The sequence below is a fragment of the Engystomops pustulosus genome, chromosome 5 (genome assembly GCF_040894005.1).
Source record: "Engystomops pustulosus chromosome 5, aEngPut4.maternal, whole genome shotgun sequence".
NCBI lineage: Eukaryota > Metazoa > Chordata > Amphibia > Anura > Leptodactylidae > Engystomops > Engystomops pustulosus.
Window position 1 is genome coordinate 12,269,891 of NC_092415.1, and position 24,144 is coordinate 12,294,034.

A 24,144-nucleotide genomic window follows, 5' to 3' on the forward strand; every position below is an offset into this window, starting at 1 on the left:
TTCCCTAGGAGAAAAATGTGAAAACAGTTTCTTTCCTCCATCATTTTCCACAGGTTGTGTGTGGTATTGCAGTTCCTCGAAAATTACAGAGCTGCAACATCAGGCACAGCCTATAGACAAGGCTATTACTCCATTTTCCGATTCTGTGCACCAACTTTATGAGGGGTTTCCAGCTGTATTAAAAAAAGAAATGTTGACAGCTGAGGAAATACTGGGTAGATAACGAAAACAGGCTTTCCAGTGAATAAAGGATCCATTGGTTCTTGCTTCTTGGTCCTTGGCGAGAACGTCCAGATACGGAGACTAATGGGCACACTTGAAGCAGTACTGGAAGCGGATTGATGACGTGAATAAGGAACGAAGGTAAGGACAAAACAAGAAGAGAAGAAAGAGCAAGGGAAAAAAAAACTGGAGGGAAAAGCGGAAGGAAGAGGTTGCAGAAGGACAGAGCGGAAGGAAGAGGTTGCAGAAGGACAGAGCGGAAGGAAGAGGTTGCAGAAGGACAGAGCGGAAGGAAGAGGTTGCAGAAGGACAGAGCGAGAAGTTGCAGAAGGACAGAGCGAGAAGTTGCAGAAGGACAGAGCGAGAAGTTGCAGAAGGACAGAGCGAGAAGTTGCAGGAGGACAGAGCGAGAAGTTGCAGGAGGACAGAGCGAGAAGTTGCAGAAGGACAGAGCGAGAAGTTGCAGGAGGACAGAGCGAGAAGTTGCAGGAGGACAGAGCGAGAAGTTGCAGGAGGACAGAGCGAGAAGTTGCAGGAGGACAGAGCGAGAAGTTGCAGAAGGACAGAGCGAGAAGGTTGCAGAAGGACAGAGCGAGAAGGTTGCAGAAGGACAGAGCGAGAAGGTTGCAGAAGGACAGAGCGAGAAGGTTGCAGAAGGACAGAGCGAGAAGGTTGCAGAAGGACAGAGCGAGAAGGTTGCAGAAGGACAGAGCGAGAAGTTGCAGGAGGACAGAGCGAGAAGTTGCAGAAGGACAGAGCGAGAAGTTGCAGAAGGACAGAGCGAGAAGTTGCAGAAGGACAGAGCGAGAAGTTGCAGAAGGACAGAGCGAGAAGTTGCAGAAGGACAGAGCGAGAAGTTGCAGGAGGACAGAGCGAGAAGTTGCAGGAGGACAGAGCGAGAAGTTGCAGAAGGACAGAGCGAGAAGTTGCAGAAGGACAGAGCGAGAAGTTGCAGAAGGACAGAGCGAGAAGTTGCAGGAGGACAGAGCGAGAAGTTGCAGGAGGACAGAGCGAGAAGTTGCAGAAGGACAGAGCGAGAAGTTGCAGAAGGACAGAGCGAGAAGTTGCAGAAGGACAGAGCGAGAAGTTGCAGAAGGACAGAGCGAGAAGTTGCAGAAGGACAGAGCGAGAAGTTGCAGAAGGACAGAGCGAGAAGTTGCAGGGATGGAAGTAGAAGTGGAAAGGCACAAAAATAAGAGGAGAGACAAAGGAAGAATGAGAAGAAGGATGATGTAAGAATTAAAAGACTGCTGAAGGATGGAGAAGAGAAAGATAAAGGAAGAAAGAAGAGGAAGACTAGAAAAAAAAGATGATTAAGACATAGCTGTTTTTTGTGTTTAGTTCTTAAAGGGGGTCCGGCTCTGAACTGCCCCCCATCTTATTTATACAATTTCTAGCTTAGTTCTTGTTAGACAATTCAATATAAATGTAAATGCAGTTAATTTCTGTTCATTGCATCTGAAAGGGAGAATTCTGCTGAACCGGCAGTCGTGGTCTCTGTTCCTTTAATTTAATGCCACCAAGAAATCTGACTTGATTTGTGCACTTATTTCTTCTTTTAATTGTTGATATTCAAAAACAGACTTATCGATAAAGGAAAGCAAGAAAAAAAAAAAAAAAAAAAAGAAAAAGGACTTTAAATCATCCGACTTTGTCAAGGATAAAGGATAATGGCCAAATAATTGCTGACTCTGCGCCCTTATGCTCAAAAAGTTCATTGTGTTTGCAGTTGGAATTTTTTTCTCTAAAAATCAGCAAGATATTAATTATAGCCACAACATGTAAACAAACACAGTTTATTGCACATCAACTACAACAGCTTCATGATCATCAAAATGTAGCATCATACATCATCAGTTCTATAGAAAATGAGGTCACAGGAAAAATAAACAGCATGTCCTTGTATAGTACAATCAGATAGAAATCAGGTAGAAACAACACACAGGAATCCACAGTGCAGGACCTTCAGCTATTGGAGGACCTTCAGCTATTGGAGGACCTTCAGCTATTGGAGGACCTTCAGCTATTGTAGGTTTATGGGGTGTTTCAAATATTGGACCTTGCCCATTGATTCTAAGCCTTCTAACATATCAGTTACGATGGGTCTTACAAAATGAGCTACATTTATACTGTGTAAAGGTTTTTTTTTTCCCCAAACAAAGAAGAATTTGAAGAGGACCTGTCACCCTTAAAAACGACACTAGGAGCCGCTTACTAAAGTGAGCAGCTCCTAGCGCTACAACCGTCCCAGCAGTGTTACACTGCTAGCTTTATAGGAAACCTCCGATAACGCTAACTAACACTGCTGTGCTGTACAGTACAAAAGCAGCACTGCTCTCAAAGCGGTCCGGCGTATTCATGAGGGGTCGATCCGAGGAGTTGCCTCTTCCCCGGACCACCCTGCCCACTGCCGAGCATCATGCGGCAGTCACCACCCCTAATCCCGCCCCCTCATGAATATGCCAGACCGCTATGAGAGCGGTCCGGCGTTTCTAGCGTACAGCATGACAGTTTCTGCTAGCGTTATCGGAGGTTTCCGATAACTCTAGCAATGTAACACTGATGGGACATTTGTTTTTAAGGGTGACAGGTCCTCTTTAACAATACATTTTGTTTTTTTTAAGGAGAGGGTGGGGGTACACAAAAACTTCCACATTTGGAACAAAAAAAAAATTAACTAGTTGGATAGATGTACAATCTTTTGGAGAACCTCTAACCAAAATATCAAAATAGTTCTGCAAAGGGAGTAATGGGGGGGGGGGGTGTTGGTTGGGGAGGAGGTCAAAGTGCAAAATGGGGGATTGGCGACATATATTACAGCAAGAGCAGAATATTACAACATACAGGTGACTAAACCAACAGTGAGAAAGAAGATCGCTATCCGAAACTGCTACACATACAGTGACCGAGCCGAAGGGTCTCTCTAAGTAATGGCCATCCACATAAATGGTGGGGGATGTAATATACACGTATGGCTGTACTCCATCTAAAAGGGAGCTGCAGGTGCCCCTATATAGAAGTTCATTCCCTTATAAATTGTCATTTAATAACCTATAAAATTTTAAAAGTGTAGACATTCACACATTAAAGAAGTTGTAAAAGTGAGTAAGGCGGAGGTGCCATATCAAACAACCTGTGGACAGGGGGGTGCGCCTTTAAGAAGGAGAATGAGAGGAGATGCCTCTGACATTGTACAATTACAAATCCCTTTTAATATCTGTAAAAGGGTTTAAGGGGTTCAAAACATGTCGTCTTCTTCCAAAAACAGTTCCGCTCCTGTCCATGGTCAACTAAGCTCCGCTCACCTCTACACAGCTTAGCTGCAATACTGGCACAAACCAGGTGTGGCGCTGTTTTTAAAAGCAAAAAGGTCGTGTTTTTCATCCCCTAAACTACCCCTTTGAAAGGAATTTCCACCACCAAACGGGAGGTTGACAACATGACAGATATGTTATCGATCTCCGACCTACAAGCTGCCCGGATATGTACCGAGATGCCGACCCAGCTCATCACCGGCTGAGGTAGGTCCTAACTCTGGCCGGTAGTTTTCTGGACAGGCATCTTGGAGCATTTCCCAACACTAGGTAGACCCAGGCAGCTCATGGAAAAGCGTAAATATTAATAAAAGTATATGTATTAGACAAGAAACAAAGGAATTGTGCCGTGTCCAAGGGTTCACTTATATATATAAAAAAAATTGATGCCTACACAAAATATCCTATTATCCCTACACAACATATGGCTCAGTGATCATCATCATGTACCTGATATTGTCAGCAAATATAAAAAACACTCCCCAACGAGAAGAGCGAAACGTACAAGGAGGGACACATTCACATTTTGTGCAAAAGGAGAAAAAGCAACATGAAAGAGAAATATCACATTATTTCCAAACAGGAAAAAGAAAGGGCAAAGCTTCAGGAGCAGAAGGGGGTTTTATAAAATAAAAATTTTAATTAAATTAAAATTCCAAATATAAAAAAAAAAACAGACTGAAATAAAGAAATGGTGAAAAAAAAAACTGAAAAAAAAAAAACCTTAATGTAACAATTATTGGTCAACAACAGAGACCAACAAGAACATTCATGTAATAATGGAAAGTAATAATTTATTTTGAAAACTTTTTTGTTTTTTTACAATAAGAAATTAATTTTTTTTAAATGTTCCTGCCGACCCCATACCGATAGTAAAAGCCTCGTTATGAAGCCAAGACGGTTATATAAGAAGAAATTCCACTTTAATATAAATTAACCTAAATTTCAAAAAAATTACAGCATCAAACAATAGTTTATTTTATGGCTTAAGTTTTTAAGAGTAAAAATATGTTATTTGCGATTAAAAATCAAAATATTGGGGGTCTACCCGCTGCATATGACCCCACATCTATAATTATAAAGGTGTAGGGAATGTTATCTTTGCAGACATATCCTTTCTTCCTTTCACTCATTTTAGAAAAACTTACATTTTTCTTTATGCAAATGAGCTTATCAGCGCAACAGGGGCAAGAGAACATGGCTACCGATCTACCCGTTTTTTACCCCGATGCTGCCCTATCAGATGATTTACCGTAACATTCCTATGGAAAGGAAGAAATCCAGACAGAACCCCGCCCCTGTTGCACTTGGAAGGTCATTTACATATAGAAGAATAATAAATTATTCTCTGAAATTACTGGTATGTGTGGAAAGTTTATTACGTGCCCTACACAATGCTGGTGGGAGGCTTTACCCCCGGTAGACCCTGTTCAATGTGCAACATCAATTGTGCAAACAGGTCCTTCCCTTCCTTCACCTTCCCTCGGAGTATATAATGGGAGAAGAGTCTAAGGGTATTTCATGGCCCTCTTATTAGGGAGGTGCAGGTCAGAAGTTTTGCCCACGCGAAGCTGCAGAAAGTGTAAGGCCCATGTGTTTAACTCGCTTCACAGTCGCAGTATGCGCTGATTGAAAAGTCCAGCCCGAACACTGACAACATGAACTCAACTGACCTGCTGAGTTTAGTTCGGATTGTTCAGCATTTAGGCTGGTCTTTCCAGCTGGCAAGTGCTTCAGGGGCGGAGTAACACTGCCATGTGACCTGAGCTGTATGAATATTATAGCCCCTATAAGTCTGGAATCACTTCCTACATCTGGTACTAGAATTAGCTTCTTTCTGTCTGCCCCCTTCCGTCTGCTGTCAATCTGTGGTTTCAGGACCTTTTGGAGGACATTTAAAAGGTCCTGAAATGGCTCAGATGAAAGAAGATTTCATGAGTAAAGATCCTTCTCAGAAAAATTGATGGGTGGCCATGGGCTCCAAGAAGGCTCAGTCCCGGGCTACCACCCAAATGTTATAATCCACTACTGAAGTGCTGTGACTGTGATGGAAGTTGGACACACTCGCTCGTGTGTGAGGGGCCTTAGATATTGTCCCTGGAGAGATGTGTAATCAGATTTGGAGCACTGTGCTGCACAGGTGTGTGAGATCTCTTCGCTGTACTGCTTCTAAGCCCCTCTACTCTGAGTAACTGTTGAAGAATTCTTGAAAAATCAGCTCAGCTCAGGCTGCAGCACCGTCCTCTCCCCATAAAGTACAGCAGAAGGTGTGCTGCAAACTGAGATTTTGTACTGCGTTTGTATCATGTCTTGTGCTAGTCTGAACACTGCCTTATTCCTCTCCTGTCTTAAATGATTTTCGCCACAACCTTCTGTCTTCTGTTGACTTTGTTCTTGCTGCAGACAATTAAGCTGTGATGGATAAATCCCTCCTCCACTCACAGTTCTCCCCTGCTAGTCTAGTATTTCTGGATGTCAGGGGACCGCTCCAATTACTCTCTAGACCGAGACTCTGAAATCCATTAAGAGGATTGTCTGCCCACTTCCCAGAGCTTGCTACAAGCCTTCTTTGGAGCTTGCTAGCGTTTTCCGTGTAATTTTGATCTTCTAAACCTTCCTTGTCTTCTTGATGCTGTACTGCATTGTCCTTTTGGTTTTGACCCGTCTTTGTACAACTATTCTTCTGAGTTTGACTCGGATGTCAACAAGTTGCCCCCTACCATCTAGGGTAGACTAGGCAAGTTGGTAGGATCAGTAAGGGGTGGTCTAACATTAGGACTCGGTGTCCACATCTGTCCTTTTCTAAACTGCAACATTACACTGCTACAGCAGAGGGAGGAGTTGTGCATCAGTACAGTGAAGATATCTCCCACTCCAGTGCACTAGAGTGCTCCGAATCCAGATGCAATCCTGGAATCCAATAAATGCACTATTCCCAATGCTGCTGCTACTAACAACATGAGGACAACACTCAACACTTTCTGCAGTAATCAATGGTCACACCTGCTGACAGGTTCCCTTTAAGATGATTACAGATAAATAGCCCTGGTAAAGATGTATGTGATCCTCCTACAAACCCAGGGCAGAGCGGAGATGTGCTGACTACACAATGAAGCCGTATGAACGATGGCAGTATCATACCTCCCCCATGCCACTACATCTGACCTGTCATATTGTCAGCATGAGTGATGCCAAAGTAAAAAGCGCCATAACAGAGACAGTGGACCACCATTACACTGGCTTAAAGGGGACATTTTTGGAATATCCACAGGATTTGCCACAAAAGCCTAAAACTTTTGTCCCGAAAGTGAGCTCCAAATCTGTCACATAAAAAACCTGGTCTTCCGCTCCAGTCCAATTGCTGGGGGAGTATTAAGATGGATGTGTGCGCACTGGATTCTCCAGTCACATCTATGGGAGCTTGTGAGGGTCAACTTTCTATAAAAGCTCCATTGATATGAGTGGAGAGTGATGCGCATGTGCAGCCGAGATCAAGTTCTCTGTTCCGAGACAGAATGGTCTTATTATACATGCAAGGTCCAGCCTAAAAATAACACCAGAGCATCTAGTCCTCCCCTAGGCCTATTTATTCATTGGGTAACAAAATCTACTGGCAGTATGTAAATTTTGGGTAAATTTTGCACTATAGAAAGGGGAAGTTATACTTAAAATTAGCACCAACCCTAAGGTATTTAGGGCTCTAGGACAGTCCACAGAGAAGAGTAAAAATACAAATAGCTATATTACATGGCTTTCCTATGACAAACAAAAGTGGGGGGGGGGACTGGGTAGTGCAAATTGTGACAACCTGCTTTCGGTGGGGTAGTTACTGACAAAGTGTAAAGAGACCCTTCCACTGGCAACTCTGCCAGGTGTGGAGTAGTTGGACTTTTTCTCTAGCCCCCACTGTTCCTGAGCAATCAGTGCTGCAATGTTTAGCTCCCAATATGCTAATTAGGTTTTCTACTGTCAGGTGGGTGGTGCCAGACTGCCCTCCTCACAGTAAAGAGCAGAATTGGCATATCGGGTGCTGAAAGATAAGTTACCGATTGTGAGGGGAATTTGAGGCTTGAAGACATTTTTTTTGTTATCTATGCCGGAGCCAGTGGAGCAAAACCGACTCAATGATGTTGATGTCAATGTTGAGGTCCCCTTTAAGTTATAGAAAGTGGTAAGATTCATACTATAAATGCTTTGCACATGACTGGCCCTGCTCATTAGAGCTTACAATCTAACGTTGGTTGATAAAGTAAAAGACATGAGATAGTTAAAGGGAACCTGTCAACAGGGACCAAGACGGGTTGCAGAAGCCCATCACACCTGCATTGCAAATATGTCCGCTTTCTCTAAGCATTTGCGTTACAATATAATTGTGTGATATAACTCACCTTGCACCCTGAAAAAATCCTGGGGTAGTCCCAGGGGCTGGACTTTGGTGTGGAGGCATTTCAAAAAACTTGTCTGTGCTGCAGACTCCTCAGCTCTCAGCCCCCACCTTTGTGCTCTTGAACAGCTCCTCCCTCCCACTGATTTCATCTCACCAGGCAGTGACCTCTGTGAAGGAGCAGGAGGGAGGAGCTGTACAAGAGCACACAGGTGGATGCTGAGAGCTGAGGAGTCTGCAGCACAGACAAGTCACGTGTTGTTTTTTGAAATGCATCCAAACCGAAGCCCAACCCCTGTGACTACCCCAGGATTTTGTCAGGGTGCAAGGTAAGTTATAACACACAATTATATTGTAAATGCCTATAAAAGGCAGAAAGGCGGATGTGCACTGTAAATGTAATGGGATTCTGTAACCTGTCTTTAGTGAAAATGAGGTCCCTGTTCACAGGTTCCCTTTAAAGCCCCTCCATTTTCTTTCTAGGGCTCTAACTGACCGACAAGGTCAGTGAAATATCCTACTGCAAGACTGTTGACTACACAGCATTTGCTTGTAGTCTGTTACCATGGAGACACAGAGGTCTGTACATGAAATTGTCAAAAAAAAAAAAGGGGGGAACTTTTTATTATGAACAATGGAAATGATTCTTCATTTTTCCAAACGTGGACAAAGCCTTCAAAAAGGCCAAATTTAAAAAAAAAAGTAAAAAAGAAAAGAAATATGGCAGTTTACAGAGTAACTATTTGCCAGGGAAACCAACCAGATTTCCTATTTCCTATAAAGCTGGACATTGTTATAACGTTTCTATCATTCCTTTACAATCATATAAACACATGGGCAAAAAAAAAAAAAACACAAGGGAACATCCTCACATTCGGCATAAACCAACCATTATATCGCTGTATTTGGGATCTGAAGTCATGTCCTTATAGACCAATAATTTTTTTTTTTAATTTACTATTTTTGGAGTTTACATCCACTTCTATACATACTTTTCTTTACCTTCTAAATAGCCAAAAGTCACATCTAAAACTGTGCTTTAAAAATTTTGCCCAAAACGTGGCTAGTTTACTCTCTGCCCTCTAGTGGTAATGCATAGTAGGAAATTCAAATAATCTCCCAAAATGCATTGCATTGCATTACAGCCAATGAGATTTTTGAGTGCCGATTCAGCAGCAATCGCCAATTTGCAACAATTGGGTCCCTAGTTATTCTCCTTTGCTGATAACCTGTTGCCAGAACTGTGAATAGATTTGTGACCAAAGCCTCTAGCAGGTTCCCCTAAATTAAAATCGGATCTAACAGATGCAACTGGGTTAAAAGACAAGTGGAGCAAAGTATTTGTAAAATGTAAACTTGTATGTAGGGTAGGGAGACGGGCAATACCGGGCGCACATACGGCCTTCCACTTGTGCAGTTGAAAAGCTTTTGCACCGGACACAGGCACTGGTTTAAGGTTGAGTAAGGTACAGCCCTGATGTGGGTCGGCACTGGCCCATTTCATACCTCTTCCCGCTTTGCAGGCGGTTCAGTTGCTTGCTGCTTCTTCTCTGCGTCCTCCAGCACCACAGCCTTGGAGGCCAATAAACCTTCAAAGAAAACGGAAACCTGTTGATATCCTGGGAGACAAAGCCATAACATACCATATACATGGATGCCCTGCTGACATATGATGTCAGAACAATCCTACAAAATGGGACGGGTAAAACGTGCAAACCTGGTCCAACCCCCGCGAGACCTGAGGACGTCTGCTGATGCCCCTGAGAGCACTTGCATATTTAGAAAGAAGTTTTGGAGCAGCTAGACAATAAAACAAGGGAATGGTGGCAGAAGTGGCCCAGGTAGGTTAGTCCAGGTAGGTTAACTGTGGTGACCCCATGAACGTTATATATAGTCACATCCATCTAATTTAAACATGACAAAGTCTGCACTGAAGAGCTAGCCCAATGCATTAACAATAACACTTTGACCAAGTATAGGACATATATTAAATATATATAAAAATATTTTTATTAAAAAGGAACCTGTCACCACATTTTTCACAAATACATCTAGTGACAGGTCCCCATAAAGCCACCTTTTTTTTTTAAAATCTAAAATTGGTGTCAATCACATCCCCATAAAATCAGCTTTGTTATCTTACTTGGCATAAAGCCAGATAGAGCAGGAGTCGGCGGCTCCTCCTCATGCCTCCTCACCATTTAGCACGATCATGTGACCAGGGTGATATCATCTACGGTCCTTTACCCAGTAACATTTGCAAAATCTCCCCTATGTATGTATTTGATCACATGAAATCACAGCATCCACCATTCTAGTTATCGCAATTCCTCCATGGAGGCTGCTATGATTTCATGTGATCAGATACATGCATGGGGGAGATTTTGCAAATGTTACTGGTTAAAGTACCTTAGATGACATCAGCCTGGCCACATGACATGAAGTGCCGAATGATGAGGAAGCATGAGGAGCCGCCGCAGGACTCAACGGAGCCGGACACGTATCCTCCAACTGCTATTTCTGGCTGTATGCCAGGTAAGAAAACAAAGCTGACTTATCAATTTTTAGTTAAAAAAAAAAAAGGATGTTATTTAGTTACTAGGGCTCCATGGGAAGCGGTCATTAGCTGTATTTGTGAAAAAGGCAGTGACAGGTCCCCTTTAAGTCTTGACAAACATGAGCTTTGCAAAATAATCTATTATACATTATTAGAATGTATCTGCTTCTAGTTCTGGCAGTTTAGCTCACAGAGCATTGTCTACACTAAACACAATTATCTCCACTTCTTAGCGGAGAGCAGGACTCGGTATGTACAAGGTTACTGCCTCTGAATGAAGAGAATTGTGTCCAGTCTAGATAATGTCAGCTAAACAGCCTGGACTAAAGACCGATACATTGTAACAAAACAGCAGAGAGATCTGTGCAGCTGCTGCTGTGTTGAGTTCACAGAGCATTGTCTCGCCTGGATATAATTGTCTCCACTTCTCCGCTGAGAGCAGCACGTTCCTGCCTCTGAATGGCAATAGGAAGGCTATCATTTGTCAAAAAAAAAAAGCAGAAATCTTGAAAATGGTGAAAAATTGCCAGACAAAGTTTTCTACAAGATAGTCAAAGAGACAGTGTATAGATTAAAATCACTACATCCCTACATCCAACCTGATTTTATAACTGTGAGAGGCTGTTATGCTCCAGATCAGCACCTGCCCAAACTTCTACATTTAAAGAGGTGGTCACACTGACCGATGATCAATCAAGGACATTTTGATTTGCAGCTGCTGGCTGCTACTTCCCATATTACATCCTATGGAGGTAGTAAGGGTGTAGGGATTCTGTACTTGGTTCTTGGATAACACAGTGGGATCTGCTGTGTGATGTTCTTCATCTGAGCTCCTTTTGAAAGCTTTCTGAAGACCAGAAGTTGCTTGATTATTTATTATGTTTAGAAACAATAATAAAAAGATTGAAAGAGATTTGACTTTCTTTAACTGGTGACTATAGATCTGAAACAAACATCAGCAGCAAAGAAAAGAATGATGTGAGGGGATAAGTAGTGCGGATCGGGTGCAGCTATTCTCGGAGCCGGTCTCAAGAGGAAGCTAAGTAGGTCTTGAGAGGAGCTGAAGCATGTGTTCTCCAAACAGGAGATGGACAAGTGCAGGAAGACCCCTAGACAGGGTTACACATGCATTTGCAGCATCTTACACCTTAACCCTTAGGGTGCAGCACATGTACCGATTTGACCCGGTTTAAGGCCCATGGGGGTGTGCCAGGGCCCCATTGCATATGTGTTTCTATGGAAATGCAGGTGACCAATAACAAGCAACCAGTGTCTTGTATTGTTTAAATGCAAGACACCTGGTGCTGGTTAACATCCGCATATGTTTCAATGGCCGCCCCCGTGTAACCGCACCCTTAACGACCTGGCCCTTTTTTTGTTTTTGATTTCCATTTTTCTCTCCCCACCTTCAAAAATCAAACTTTTTTATTTTTCCATTAAAAGAGCTGTGTTTGGGCTTGTTTATTTCCTAACTTCATAGTGATGATGTTTAATATTCCATGCCGTGTACTGGGAAGCAGGAAAAAAATTCAAAATGCAGTGAACATGCATTTGCGCCGTTTTCTTGTAGGCCTGGATTTTACGGCTTTCACTGTGCGCCCCAAATGACAAGTCTACTTTATTCTTTGGGTCGGTGCGATCATAAGGATACTAAATTTGTATAGGTTTTATGATGTTTTCAAAAATTTACAAAAATTATTCTTCATTTTGCCATCTTCTGGCGCTAATAACTTTTTCAAACTTCGTTGTATGGAGCTGTGGGTGGTGTCATTTTTTGGGACTTGATGATGCTTTCAATGTTACCATTTTAATGACTGCAAGACCTTTCCATCACTTTTTTAATAGAATTTTTTATATTTTTTAAAAAAAGGCAAAAAGTGACATTTACAACTTTGGGCGCTATTTTCCGTTACGGGGTTAAACGTCGGGAAAAAATTTTATTATATCTTAATAGATCGGACACTTTGTGACGCGGCGATACCGAACAGGTTTAATAATTTTACTTTTATTTAAATTTATCTCAGTTCCAGGGAAAGGGGAGGGATTTGAATTCTTAGTTTTTTTTATTAAATTTTTTTGTAACTTTTTAAAAAAATGTTACTATTTTTCAGTACCTAGGGTACTTTAACCCTAGGTTGTCTGATTGATCCTACCATATACAGTATATGAGGATTTTACACATCATTCATTAGAATGTGCAAATCGCACATTGTAATGAAAGGGTTAAAACCAGACAGCCCTGGATCTTTGTATGACCCGAGGCTGTAACAGATCGCCATTCCCCGATGACTTCACTGACCACTGGTGTGAGCCCGTGAGCACTCTTCAAACAGGGGGAGCCGCCGTTTGACGTACAGTTAGGTCACATGTTGGTAAGGGGTTAAAGGAACACTCCAGTTACAGCCGAATCATTGAATTATACCTTGTGCAGAGCCTGAAGGGAGGAGAAGGTCTCCAGGTTTTAGGAATACAATGACAATGAGTCCTGCTCCTCCCTTCAGGCCCTGCACCAGGTATTAGTCAATGAATCATGAGAAAGCCAGTCCGTTGTACCCATGATGCATAGAGCAGCTAGTCGTGCATGTGCCCGGCTGTTCTATTCATCTTTATGGTGCTGACAGTGATTGATTGTCAATGCAAAGACATGTGAAACACTGTACAAGGGCTCGACAGGTGTGCCCACAAAAAATGCAAAAAAAAAAAAAAAGATCTGTTTCTAATCTACTTAGAAGGGATATGGGGTATGGAGGGTCTCAGTAATGAGGAAAGAGGGGATAAGATTAATTTATATAAATATATGAATGGTCCATACAAAAATATTGCGCTACTTTTCTTTTCTCACTGTCTACACAATCAAAAAAAAAAAAAAAAAGACAAGTGAATGGACCTATAGAAGTCGATATTCTATCCACAAAAGAAAAAAACGGATAGTATGCAGATGTAAAAAACGCCCATACAAATGTGCCCTAATATTGAAATCCAATGTCTTTAAAGGACACCTGTCATCAGGTCTGTGTCACTAGTCCTGTCACCTCTACCTGTTGGAGCAGCTCACAAGGATCCCATCCCAGCCTTTATCTAGTTATTTCATACATTAATCATTATAAAATCATCTTTTCTTTATTATGTAAATGAGGCTGGTCACATGGTCAGAGGCAGTGATGTCACCACTGTTACCCCTCCCCTCTCCTCCCCCTGCTCATGTCTGTGTGTGATGTATAGTAAAGCATTGCTAGTGTGTGTGCTGCATCTGCTGACATGCTGCATCCTCCTAATACACAGACATCAGCTACACAAGTACCTGACATGTTCTGCTATAACATGGCTGCATCCTGGAGCTGTTGTATCTCTCCTTTACACACACAGGCTGCAGGGGGCGTGGCCAGCAGCAAGCACATGGAGGAGCCATTACATCATTGTAGAGGCTGTCAGTCTAGCACTGGGGGTGTGGCTGTGCCTCCCACTCATGAATAAGCTGGACAGCTTGAATATGCTAATGACTCATTGGACATTTCACAGGTCATTTGCATACAGCTTTAGGACCTCATTGCTTAGGTTTACAGGCCTGTAGAGGGACAATGAAGGGATAGAGGCAATGCTCTCTAATGGCAGTTTATGAAAATATATTTAGTTTAGGGGGTTATTTTGCATGACGGGTTCTCTTTAAAAAAAGAGATGAAACCCAGACAACCCCTTTAAGGTTGTACTGTGAGAACGATTGTGCTGTACAACACACACATGCAATCCTTTTAGGACCATTGGGTTGTTATAGGCAAAGCTGTGCCCATCTATGATTGTTTTAGACAGACTCCACAACAAAGGCTGTCTGGGTATTCCTGGGGTTGTGTTTCTGCAAACTGGGCCTGGGCTACATGGTGATCGCTTGAACAACATCATGATACATTGTGCAAACCAAAAAAAGAAGAAAAAAATTGTTTGTCAATGTAGGATCATTTTGTAACAAAATCAATTTGTAAGTCACATGGACATGACTTGCATTGACCTTTATGTTGACAAATATGAGTGCAATGTGTCATGACTGCATCATGGGTCTAATATTAGATCCTTCCTCATGGCACACCCACGCATAACAGAGACACCACATATGTAATTCTCTAATCCTCCTGTGGTGGCGCTGTAGTGAAACCACTTGCTGTATGCTGGAGAGTCCCCCAGTCACCTCTCACATGTCACGCACAGGGGCAGTACCTGTAATCTTGTTCAGCCGGGCGCGCTTCGCTTGGAAGGTGCTGGCTTGGCTGATCTTCCTCTTCAGTAACACGTCATCCTCTCGATGTGGAAGGGGCAGTTTCGGAAATTCTTCTAAAGCGCTTTCTGGAATTAGACACCCTATTAAAATTGGAAAAATAACCATTTAATAAATTCTGATTAAAAAAAAAAAAATTACTATAAAGCAATCACAAGAAAATTGAAGAAACTGACTTTTTTTTTACAGGCTGGGTGCCCATGGATGGACAATGGAGGGGTAGCTAGGGCCTAAAGTAACACCAAATAGTATTGGGGCTCTCAAGTGTTAAAGGGGTTGGCCACAGATTCCATGTCATGAATGGGATTCCTGTTCACAGGTTGAGCTTGTGCCTTGTTGGTGCCTTGTTGCTCCATTCATTGTGTATGGGACTGCTGAGGATAGTCAGGGACCATGTGCTCCATCCTACAACACTGCCATAGACAATGAATGGTCAAACTGCCTCTCCGGGGATCAAAACCCCCATTTTGGCGATTGTGGGAATCCAAGCGATCAGCAGCAACCCCTTTAAAGGAGTATTACGACTTATAACAACCCCAGTTCATACCCAGGTTGTGGCTGGAGGTCGGCTCCTCCTCTCTGTGGACCAGGTCCAGAGGTTTATGGATGACGACCTCTTCCTTCTTTGCGGATCCTTTGTGCATCTTTCGCTCTTCTTTGATGTCTTTATTGCTGTTCACACTCGTCCTTGGTTTGTGCGCAGCCTTGTTCTTCACGGCGGCTGCAGCTGCTTTGACTAATGCGATCCAGTCCTACACAAGAGATGAGACTGGTGAGCCTGGGCACAGGAGGTCTCTGCTTTTCCGTAAACATCACAAATTTAGGAGGTTACCTGTCCTTTGGCATCTTCTGGCATAGACTTAATGTGCATCTTCTTCAGGCATCGAATAACCCCATCATAAAACTGTACGGTGTAGGTTCCTGTATGAACAGAACAGATCAGATCAAATGGGGGGGCAGGGAAATTAGAAACATTTAAAACTATTTAAAAAGTATAAAATTCATATATCTTCAAAATCTACCATCAAAATCTACCATAATAAACCAGGGACACTTATTCATAGATTCAGGCACCGTGACTCAACTTTCAATAACTTTTCAATAAATCAACTTTTAATATTATGTTAATGAGCCAAAAGGGCTCTGGGGCTTGAGCTTCACAGGCTGTTACACTGTCTCCCCTCAGAACTCCCCCTTCCCACCGCCTAATATAATCTCGCGCAGTGCCTCATTAGCATAATTTTAAACGTTGCTTTTAGAAGGAAGGAGGCCATGGATAACAAATATAACAAGATTCCCACAGTCACAGTGCCTGAAAAGGTGTTCCTGCTTTATCATGGTGGATTTACATGGTAGATTTCCATTAAAGGAACCTATCAGCAGATTTTACCCCCATTAAACTCCCGGTCCCCTCAGGTAGGAGATGAAACATCCTTTCTAGAATTTTCTCTTTTATGTGAAATCTCTCCCTTTTACCAATAAAAAAAAATCTCCTCCTAAAGTCAGGTGACAACAAGCGGAGAAGAGTGACATTTTACCTGAGACGAGTGAAGTTTAGAGGCTGCAGGGGAAGGGTCACTTTAGCTGCCACTAACTTTGGTTTAATAGCACCTAGAAACACCCTTTGCAAAAAAACTGGATGCAGGCAGTCCCCGGGTTACATACAAGGTTTATCAAATTTGTACTTAAAGGGGTATTCCCCTTAAATAAAACAATTGAATATGAATTATGCTTATTCCTGGATTACCCCTTTATTTATAGATTATTTATAGGTAAAAAGGTGAGATTTCACATAAAAGATTAATTCTAGAAAGGACATTTCCTACCCCGATCTGAGGACACTAATAGTAATTTAATGTGGTAAAACCTGGTGACAGATTCCCTTTAAAGGGAGTGATTGGTTGTGCAAGTTTTATCGCTCTCAGTAAATAATCAATCAATCTCATAACTCTGGAAAATCTCCTTAAAGGAAATCTACCACCAGGACGAAGGATTGTAAACCAAACACACTGACATACTGCTGTGTGTCCCCTCTGGCAGGATCTGCTCTTCTTTTAGCTTCACATGCCTTTGTTTTTACAAAAACAAGGCTTTAAAAATTACGCAAATGATCCCGAGGGGCTCCACACTCAATAGATGTCCATAGAACCTGGAGCCCCTCAGGCCTATTTGCATAATTTTTAAAGCCTTTTTTTGTAAAAACTAGGATATAAGAAGCTAAAAGAAGAGCAGTTCTTGCCAGAGGTGGCGCAAACCAGTATGTCAGTGTGCTGGGTTTACAATCCTTCATCCTAGTGGTAGATTTCTTTTAAACCCCTTTACATATCTGACATGATGAGGATACAAACCTTCCTTGTTTATTGCTTCGATCTTGGCAGGATAATACCGGCAATCAGTCCAGCGGGCCAGGACCTCTTCTCCTTCTTTAAAATCCTAGAACAAGAAGATACATTGTTAGAATATTTCAGAATAGAAATGTATTTCTACAGTATTCTATAGTAAGTGATTACAGTTATCTCTCAAGACATCTCCTTTAAGAACTCCCAGGTACCCACAGCCCAAACCAAGTGCACACTACAAGAGTCAGGAGACGTACAATGTTCTCCTCGTCGTCCCTCAGTCCCTCTTTCCGTAGCGCCGGTCTCTCCAGGGGACGGATGCGGCTGCTGTCCCAGGGGATCCACTCGTCGTATCGGCTGCTCCAGCGCTCAAAGTGGACCAACATCTTCCCCTCTTCAAAATCCATTTTCTCAATCTTTGATGGATACCTAAGGAAAGAGAAGCCACCAGTATTAGAATTAACCTAAATGTCTGATTGTTTTGGGGGCCTGTGACCCCCAGTGACCTCTAGAAACTGAAACCTGAATGTCCCCTGCACTGCCATATAGCAGCTGGGACCCCTGGGACGGCGGTCCTATAAGCCCTCCCAAGCATCCTACAGTAGAGACTATACAACAGTCCAGGACTTGGACCTCAAGCAACCATTGCGATTATCCACAGTGCTGTGGATAAAATTACTCTTTAAAAATTCCCTTAAAGGGAACCTGTCAGCAGAAATTGACCTAATAAACCACTACTAGTATGTCATCAAGAAGCTGAACACCTTGTAGATCATGTCTATTTCATGGCCCAGTGCGGTGGCATCGTCCAAAAAAAAAAAAAATCAACTTTGAAGTGACATGTAATTTGGTTTGTATAAAGTCAAGGAGGCGGAGTGTTTAATACTGAAGTCAAGCTCTCCTCACTTCAGAATGCCTGACCTCATTGTAATTGATGGTCCTACATCCAGACACTTCATTAACCAGATCTTCATTCTCAGGTGAGGAGAGCTTGACTTCAATGCTGAGCTCTCCGCCTCCATGACTTTATACAACCAATTTACATCTCACTTCAAACTTGATTTTCGGAATGATGCCACCGCACTGAGCCATGAAAGGAACATGATCCGAAAGGTGTTACTCTGCTTTACAACATACCGGCAATGATTAATTAGGTCAATTTCTGATGACAGGTTCCCTTTAAAGGCAATGTCCAGGTTAAGAAGAAAAGAACTGCTTTTGATCCAAAACAGCGCCACAACTGTACACAGGTTGATTGTGGCATTACACTTCAATAGAGCTGCAACACCAGACATATAATCCTAATTCTGTAAACCTCTTTGTCCAGCTACATCACGTAAGGATAGACGATAACTTGCTGATTAGTGGGGGTCCCAGTGGATTAGGAGTATGGGGTCTATGTAACCCAAATGAATAGAGGTCAGTCATGCACGCTCCATTCACCATCCATGGCACTGACAGAAGTAGCGGAGTACAGTACTCAGTGCCAAAGAGGTGACTAGTGACCTGGGGTATAACGGACCCCCCATTACCACAATTACAAATGTTCCTATCAGTCATATAATTATTACACCTATGGATCTAATAAAAACAGAACCTATAGAAGTGTGAACACAGCCATAGCCCTAACCAATTACAGCTTATACCCATCATCAGCCAGCAGGGGGCAGCATAGGAGCGGTTTACAGACATAAATATCAATGGAGCCAGAAGGATTGATGCTGATATCAATAAAAACTACTAAACTCCTTTAACCCCTTAGTGACCTGGCCCCAATTAATGAATGCGTTTCAGTATTTTACTTCTCATCTGCCATCTATAACGTTCTATTTTTTATGTATGAGGCTTGTTATATGTTATAGGGCGGCACAGTGGCTGAGCAGCGCTTGGGTCCTGGGTTCGATTCCCACCCATGGCAACATCTGCAAAGAGTTTGTATGTTCTCTCCGTGTTTGTGTAGGTTTCCTCCGGGTCCTCCGGTTTCCTTCCACACTCCAAAACATTCTGGTAGGTTGATTAGATTGTGAGCCCCATTGGGGACAGTGACTGATTCGGGAAGCTCTGTGCAGCGCTGCGTAATCTGTGTGCGCTAATTAAATAAAGAATTATCATTATTATTATATTATTATATAATATTATTATTATTATTATCTGTGTCTGTATGTAACATTCCATGGAATGTGCTGGGAAGCTGGAAAAAAACTTCCAAATTCAGTGAAAGCGACAACAAACACCCCCTTTCTCCCCCCCCCCCCAAAAAAAAAAAAACCACATTTATCATCTCTTGTGGGTTTTTTTTTTTTCTTACAATTAATTTTCATTGCACTCTCCCCATTATTCTCATCTGGGCGCTCACATTCAGTTTCATTAATCTTTGATCAAAAGCTTGAACAGTCCCTAATAAAAGGGCAGCCATGAAAAAAAGAACTCATCCCACAGTTTTTATTACAAAAAAAAAAAAAAAAATCTTTGACGCTAGAACTGCGCTTCCGACATTTGGACATTTCAGTTACACGGTTCAGTGCAGGCAGGGGTGTACCAAGCCTGTCTGCTGCCTGAGGCGAGCCATAGAGAGACCCCCTCCCCCCCCCGCACATATATGTAATATTTCCAGGTAGTGTCAGGACCAGATCCACCATATTGGTTTGGTGTGAAAATAAAGCAATGCATATAGCATGCCGCTATGTAGTATAAAATGTATACAATGTACCGCCATGTAGTATTAAATGCATACAGCGTACCACCATGTAGTATAAAATACATACAGCGTACCACCATGTAGTATAAAATACATACAGCGTACCACCATGTAGTATAAAATACATACAGCGTACCACCATGTAGTATAAAATGTATACAGTGTATCGCCATGTGGTATAAACTGCATACAGAATATTGCCATGTAGTATAAAATACATACAGCGTCCCTCCATGTAGTATAAAATGCATACAGCGTATCGCCATGCGGTATAAAATGTATACAGCGTATCGCCATGCGGTATAAAATGTATACAGCGTATCGCCATGCGGTATAAAATGTATACAGCGTATCGCCATGCGGTATAAAATGTATACAGCGTATCGCCATGTGGTATAAAATGCATACAGCGTATCGCCATGCGGTATAAAATGTATACAGCGTATCGCCATGTGGTATAAAATGTATACAGCGTATCGCCATGTGGTATAAAATGTATACAGCGTATCGCCATGTGGTATAAAATGTATACAGCGTATCGCCATGTGGTATAAAATGTATACAGCGTATCGCCATGTGGTATAAAATGTATACAGCGTATCGCCATGTGGTATAAAATGTATACAGCGTATCGCCATGTGGTATAAAATGTATACAGCGTATCGCCATGTGGTATAAAATGTATACAGCGTATCGCCATGTGGTATAAAATGTATACAGCGTACCGCCATGTGGTATAAAATGTATACAGCGTACCGCCATGTAGTATAAAATGCATACAGCGTACCGCCATGTAGTATAAAATACATACAGAATATCGCCATGTGGTATAAAATGTATACAGCGTATCGCCATGTAGTATAAAATGCATACAGCGTATCGCCATGTAGTATAAAATGCATACAGCATATCGCCATGTAGTATAAAATGCATACAGCATATCGCCATGTAGTATAAAATGCATACAGCGTATCGCCATGTGGTATAAAATGTATACAGCGTATCGCCATGTGGTATAAAATGCATACAGCGTACCGCCATGTAGTATAAAATACATACAGAATATCGCCATGTGGTATAAAATGTATACAGCGTATCGCCATGTAGTATAAAATGCATACAGCATATCGCCATGTAGTATAAAATGCATACAGCATATCGCCATGTAGTATAAAATGCATACAGCGTATCGCCATGTGGTATAAAATGCATACAGCGTATCGCCATGTAGTATAAAATGCATACAGCATATCGCCATGTGGTATAAAATGCATACAGCGTACCGCCATGTAGTATAAAATACATACAGAATATCGCCATGTGGTATAAAATGTATACAGCGTACCGCCATGTAGTATAAAATGCATACAGCGTATCGCCATGTAGTATAAAATGTATACAGCGTATCGCCATGTAGTATAAAATGCATACAGCGTATCGCCATGTAGAATAAAATGCATGTAGTGTACCGCCATGTAGAATAAACCGCATACAGCATGCGGCCATGTAGTATAAAATGCATACATACATACATATACACATACACACATCACATACATGTACACATACATTACATACACACATCACATACATGTACACATACATTACATACACACATCACATACATGTACACATACATTACATACACACATCACATACATGTACACATACATTACATACACACATCACATACATGTACACACATCACATACATATACACAGATAAACTTACTTTTTTTCTTTTATTCTCCAGAAAGGTTCTCCAGGAGTGGAGGGGAGGGGGGCCGAGGTGAGGGGGGATGGAGCGGAGGAGGGAGGGAGCGGAGCATAGCGGAGGAAGTGGGGAGCGGAGAGGAGATGAACGGGACAGAGGGAGCGGAGCGGAGGAGAGGGGGGGGGGTGGAGATGAAAGGAACAGAGGGAGTGGAACAGAGGAGAGCGGAGCGGAGTGGAGAAGAGGGAGCAGAGATGAACGGGACAGAAGGAGCGGAGCGGATGAGGGGGGAGCGGAGCGGAGATGAATGGGACAGAGGGAGCGGAGCAGACAGGTGCTCAGGAAGATGTGGCGGCCAACGGGTAAAAGGATGTGCCGGCTGGCGGGAAAGAGGATGTGCCAGCCAGCATGCAGGGCGGGCGGTCAGGCGGACGGCAGGACGGTCCGGTGGGCGGCAGCATGGCTGCACAGGTGGGGGGTCCAGAGGCAGCATAGGCAGACTGGCTGGTGGCAGCATGGACGGGCGGGTGCACCATGCCGCCCCGTCGTGCAGCAGGTGGCGCGCCGCCTGAGGCGAGATTCTCAACTCGCCTCATGGCAGGTGCGCCCCTGAGTGCAGGGAATAATCGTATTATATGTAGATAGATCGGGACTACAGGTTTATGTTCGTTCATGTTTATTTCCATTCTAGGAAACAGAAGAAGGAGGGGATGAACTTTAACCCCTTCACGACAGCTGCTGTACAGCAATATACATTCAGATTTACATTACATTTACTAACGCCCAGCAGACGGGACATACGTCATGAGTGCGGCCCACTGCAAGCGATCAGATCTTCTGAACCATGGAACCTAGAAACACACTTCTCCCTACTACCACATCTGGCGTTTCTAGGCAGCACAGAACCAGAGATATCCATTGTTAAACTTGCAATAGAAAATGTGATTTTTATACACAGCCCTCCATTCCCAAATTTAAAGGGTTTTCCCACAAAACAAGTTAGGTACATCATTACACTGGCCCATCATTACATCACTACTGACAATAGATGATGTCACAGCTTATCTCCTCCTCCTCCCTGTACAATGATCTCTATATAGATAACACTGACCCATCATTACATCACTACTGACAATAGATGATGTCACAGCTTATCTCCTCCCCCTCCCCTGTACAATGACCTCTATATAGATAACACTGACCCATCATTACATCACTACTGACAATAGATGATGTCACAGCTTATCTCCTCCCCCTCCCTGTACAATGACCTCTATATAGATGACGCTGACCCATTATTACATCACTACTGACAATAGATGATGTCACAGCTTATCTCCTACCCCTCCCTGTACAATGACCTCTATATAGATAACACTGACCCATCATTACATCACTACTGACAATAGATGATGTCACAGCTTATCTCCTCCCCCTCCCCTGTACAATGACCTCTATATAGATAACACTGACCCATCATTACATCACTACTGACAATAGATGATGTCACAGCTTATCTCCTCCCCCTCCCTGTACAATGACCTCTATATAGATAACACTGACTCATCATTACATCACTACTGACAATAGATGATGTCACAGCTTATCTCCTCCCCCTCCCTGTACAAGGACCTCTATATAGATAACACTGACCCATCATTACATCACTACTGACAATAGATGATGTCACAGCTTATCTCCTCCCCCTCCCTGTACAATGACCTCTATATAGATAACACTGACCCATCATTACATCACTACTGACAATAGATGATGTCACAGCTTATCTCCTCCCCCTCCCTGTACAATGACCTCTATATAGATAACACTGACCCATCATTACATCACTACTGACAATAGGTGATGTCACAGCTTATCTCCTCCCCCTCCCTGTACAATGACCTCTATATAGATAACACTGACCCATCATTACATCACTACTGACAATAGATGATGTCACAGCTTATCTCCTCCCCCTCCCTGTACAATGACCTCTATATAGATAACACTGACCCATCATTACATCACTACTGACAATAGATGATGTCACAGCTTATCTCCTCCTCCTCCCTGTACAATGTCCTCTACATAGATAACACTGACCCATCATTACATCACTACTGACAATAGATGATGTCACAGCTTATCTCCTCCTCCTCCCTGTACAATGTCCTCTACATAGATAACACTGTCCCATCATTACATCACTACTGCCTGGTGAGGTCCACTTCTGGCATCAGCTGGTGACCTACGAGTCCCATTGGAGTCTATGAAGCGGAGGAGAACACTCTTCCTGTGCTACACTGCCGTCTACAACACTATGACCTCTAGCTTAATTGAATGAGCTGTGGCTGAAAGTCATCACTGGCAGGCAGCTAAGGTAATACATGGCTTGAGGGATGTGATTCCCCTAGGATTCAAGTACCTTAAGGGGCTAAAAATAAAAAAAAAAAATAAAAAAAAATAAACTTCTAATTAGCCCCTTTACCTACAACTGAAATACATGTTAGTTATCCCTGTGTCCTAAAGGTCCTGATCTATCAGAATATAAAAACCACTATTCCCACCAGTGAAACCTGTAAGGGAAAACAGCAGCCAAATGTACAAATCGCCATATTCCCAACACACCAATTTTAGGTGGAAGATTTA

The 24,144-nt window shown here is 42.6% G+C and overlaps 1 protein-coding gene across 1 annotated transcript in view; it reads right to left on the minus strand.

Moving 5' to 3' along the window:
• Window positions 1–24,144, minus strand: part of PHF20L1 (PHD finger protein 20 like 1) — a 51,108-nt gene that overhangs the window by 17,339 nt on the left and 9,625 nt on the right. The window contains exons 3-8 of the mRNA XM_072151164.1: window positions 17,341–17,512; window positions 17,093–17,177; window positions 15,577–15,665; window positions 15,292–15,496; window positions 14,687–14,827; window positions 9,427–9,509 (exon numbers count right to left, since the gene is read on the minus strand). Of these exons, the coding sequence (XP_072007265.1) occupies window positions 9,427–9,509; window positions 14,687–14,827; window positions 15,292–15,496; window positions 15,577–15,665; window positions 17,093–17,177; window positions 17,341–17,512 (775 nt within the window). The remainder of the gene's footprint in view (window positions 1–9,426; window positions 9,510–14,686; window positions 14,828–15,291; window positions 15,497–15,576; window positions 15,666–17,092; window positions 17,178–17,340; window positions 17,513–24,144) is intronic.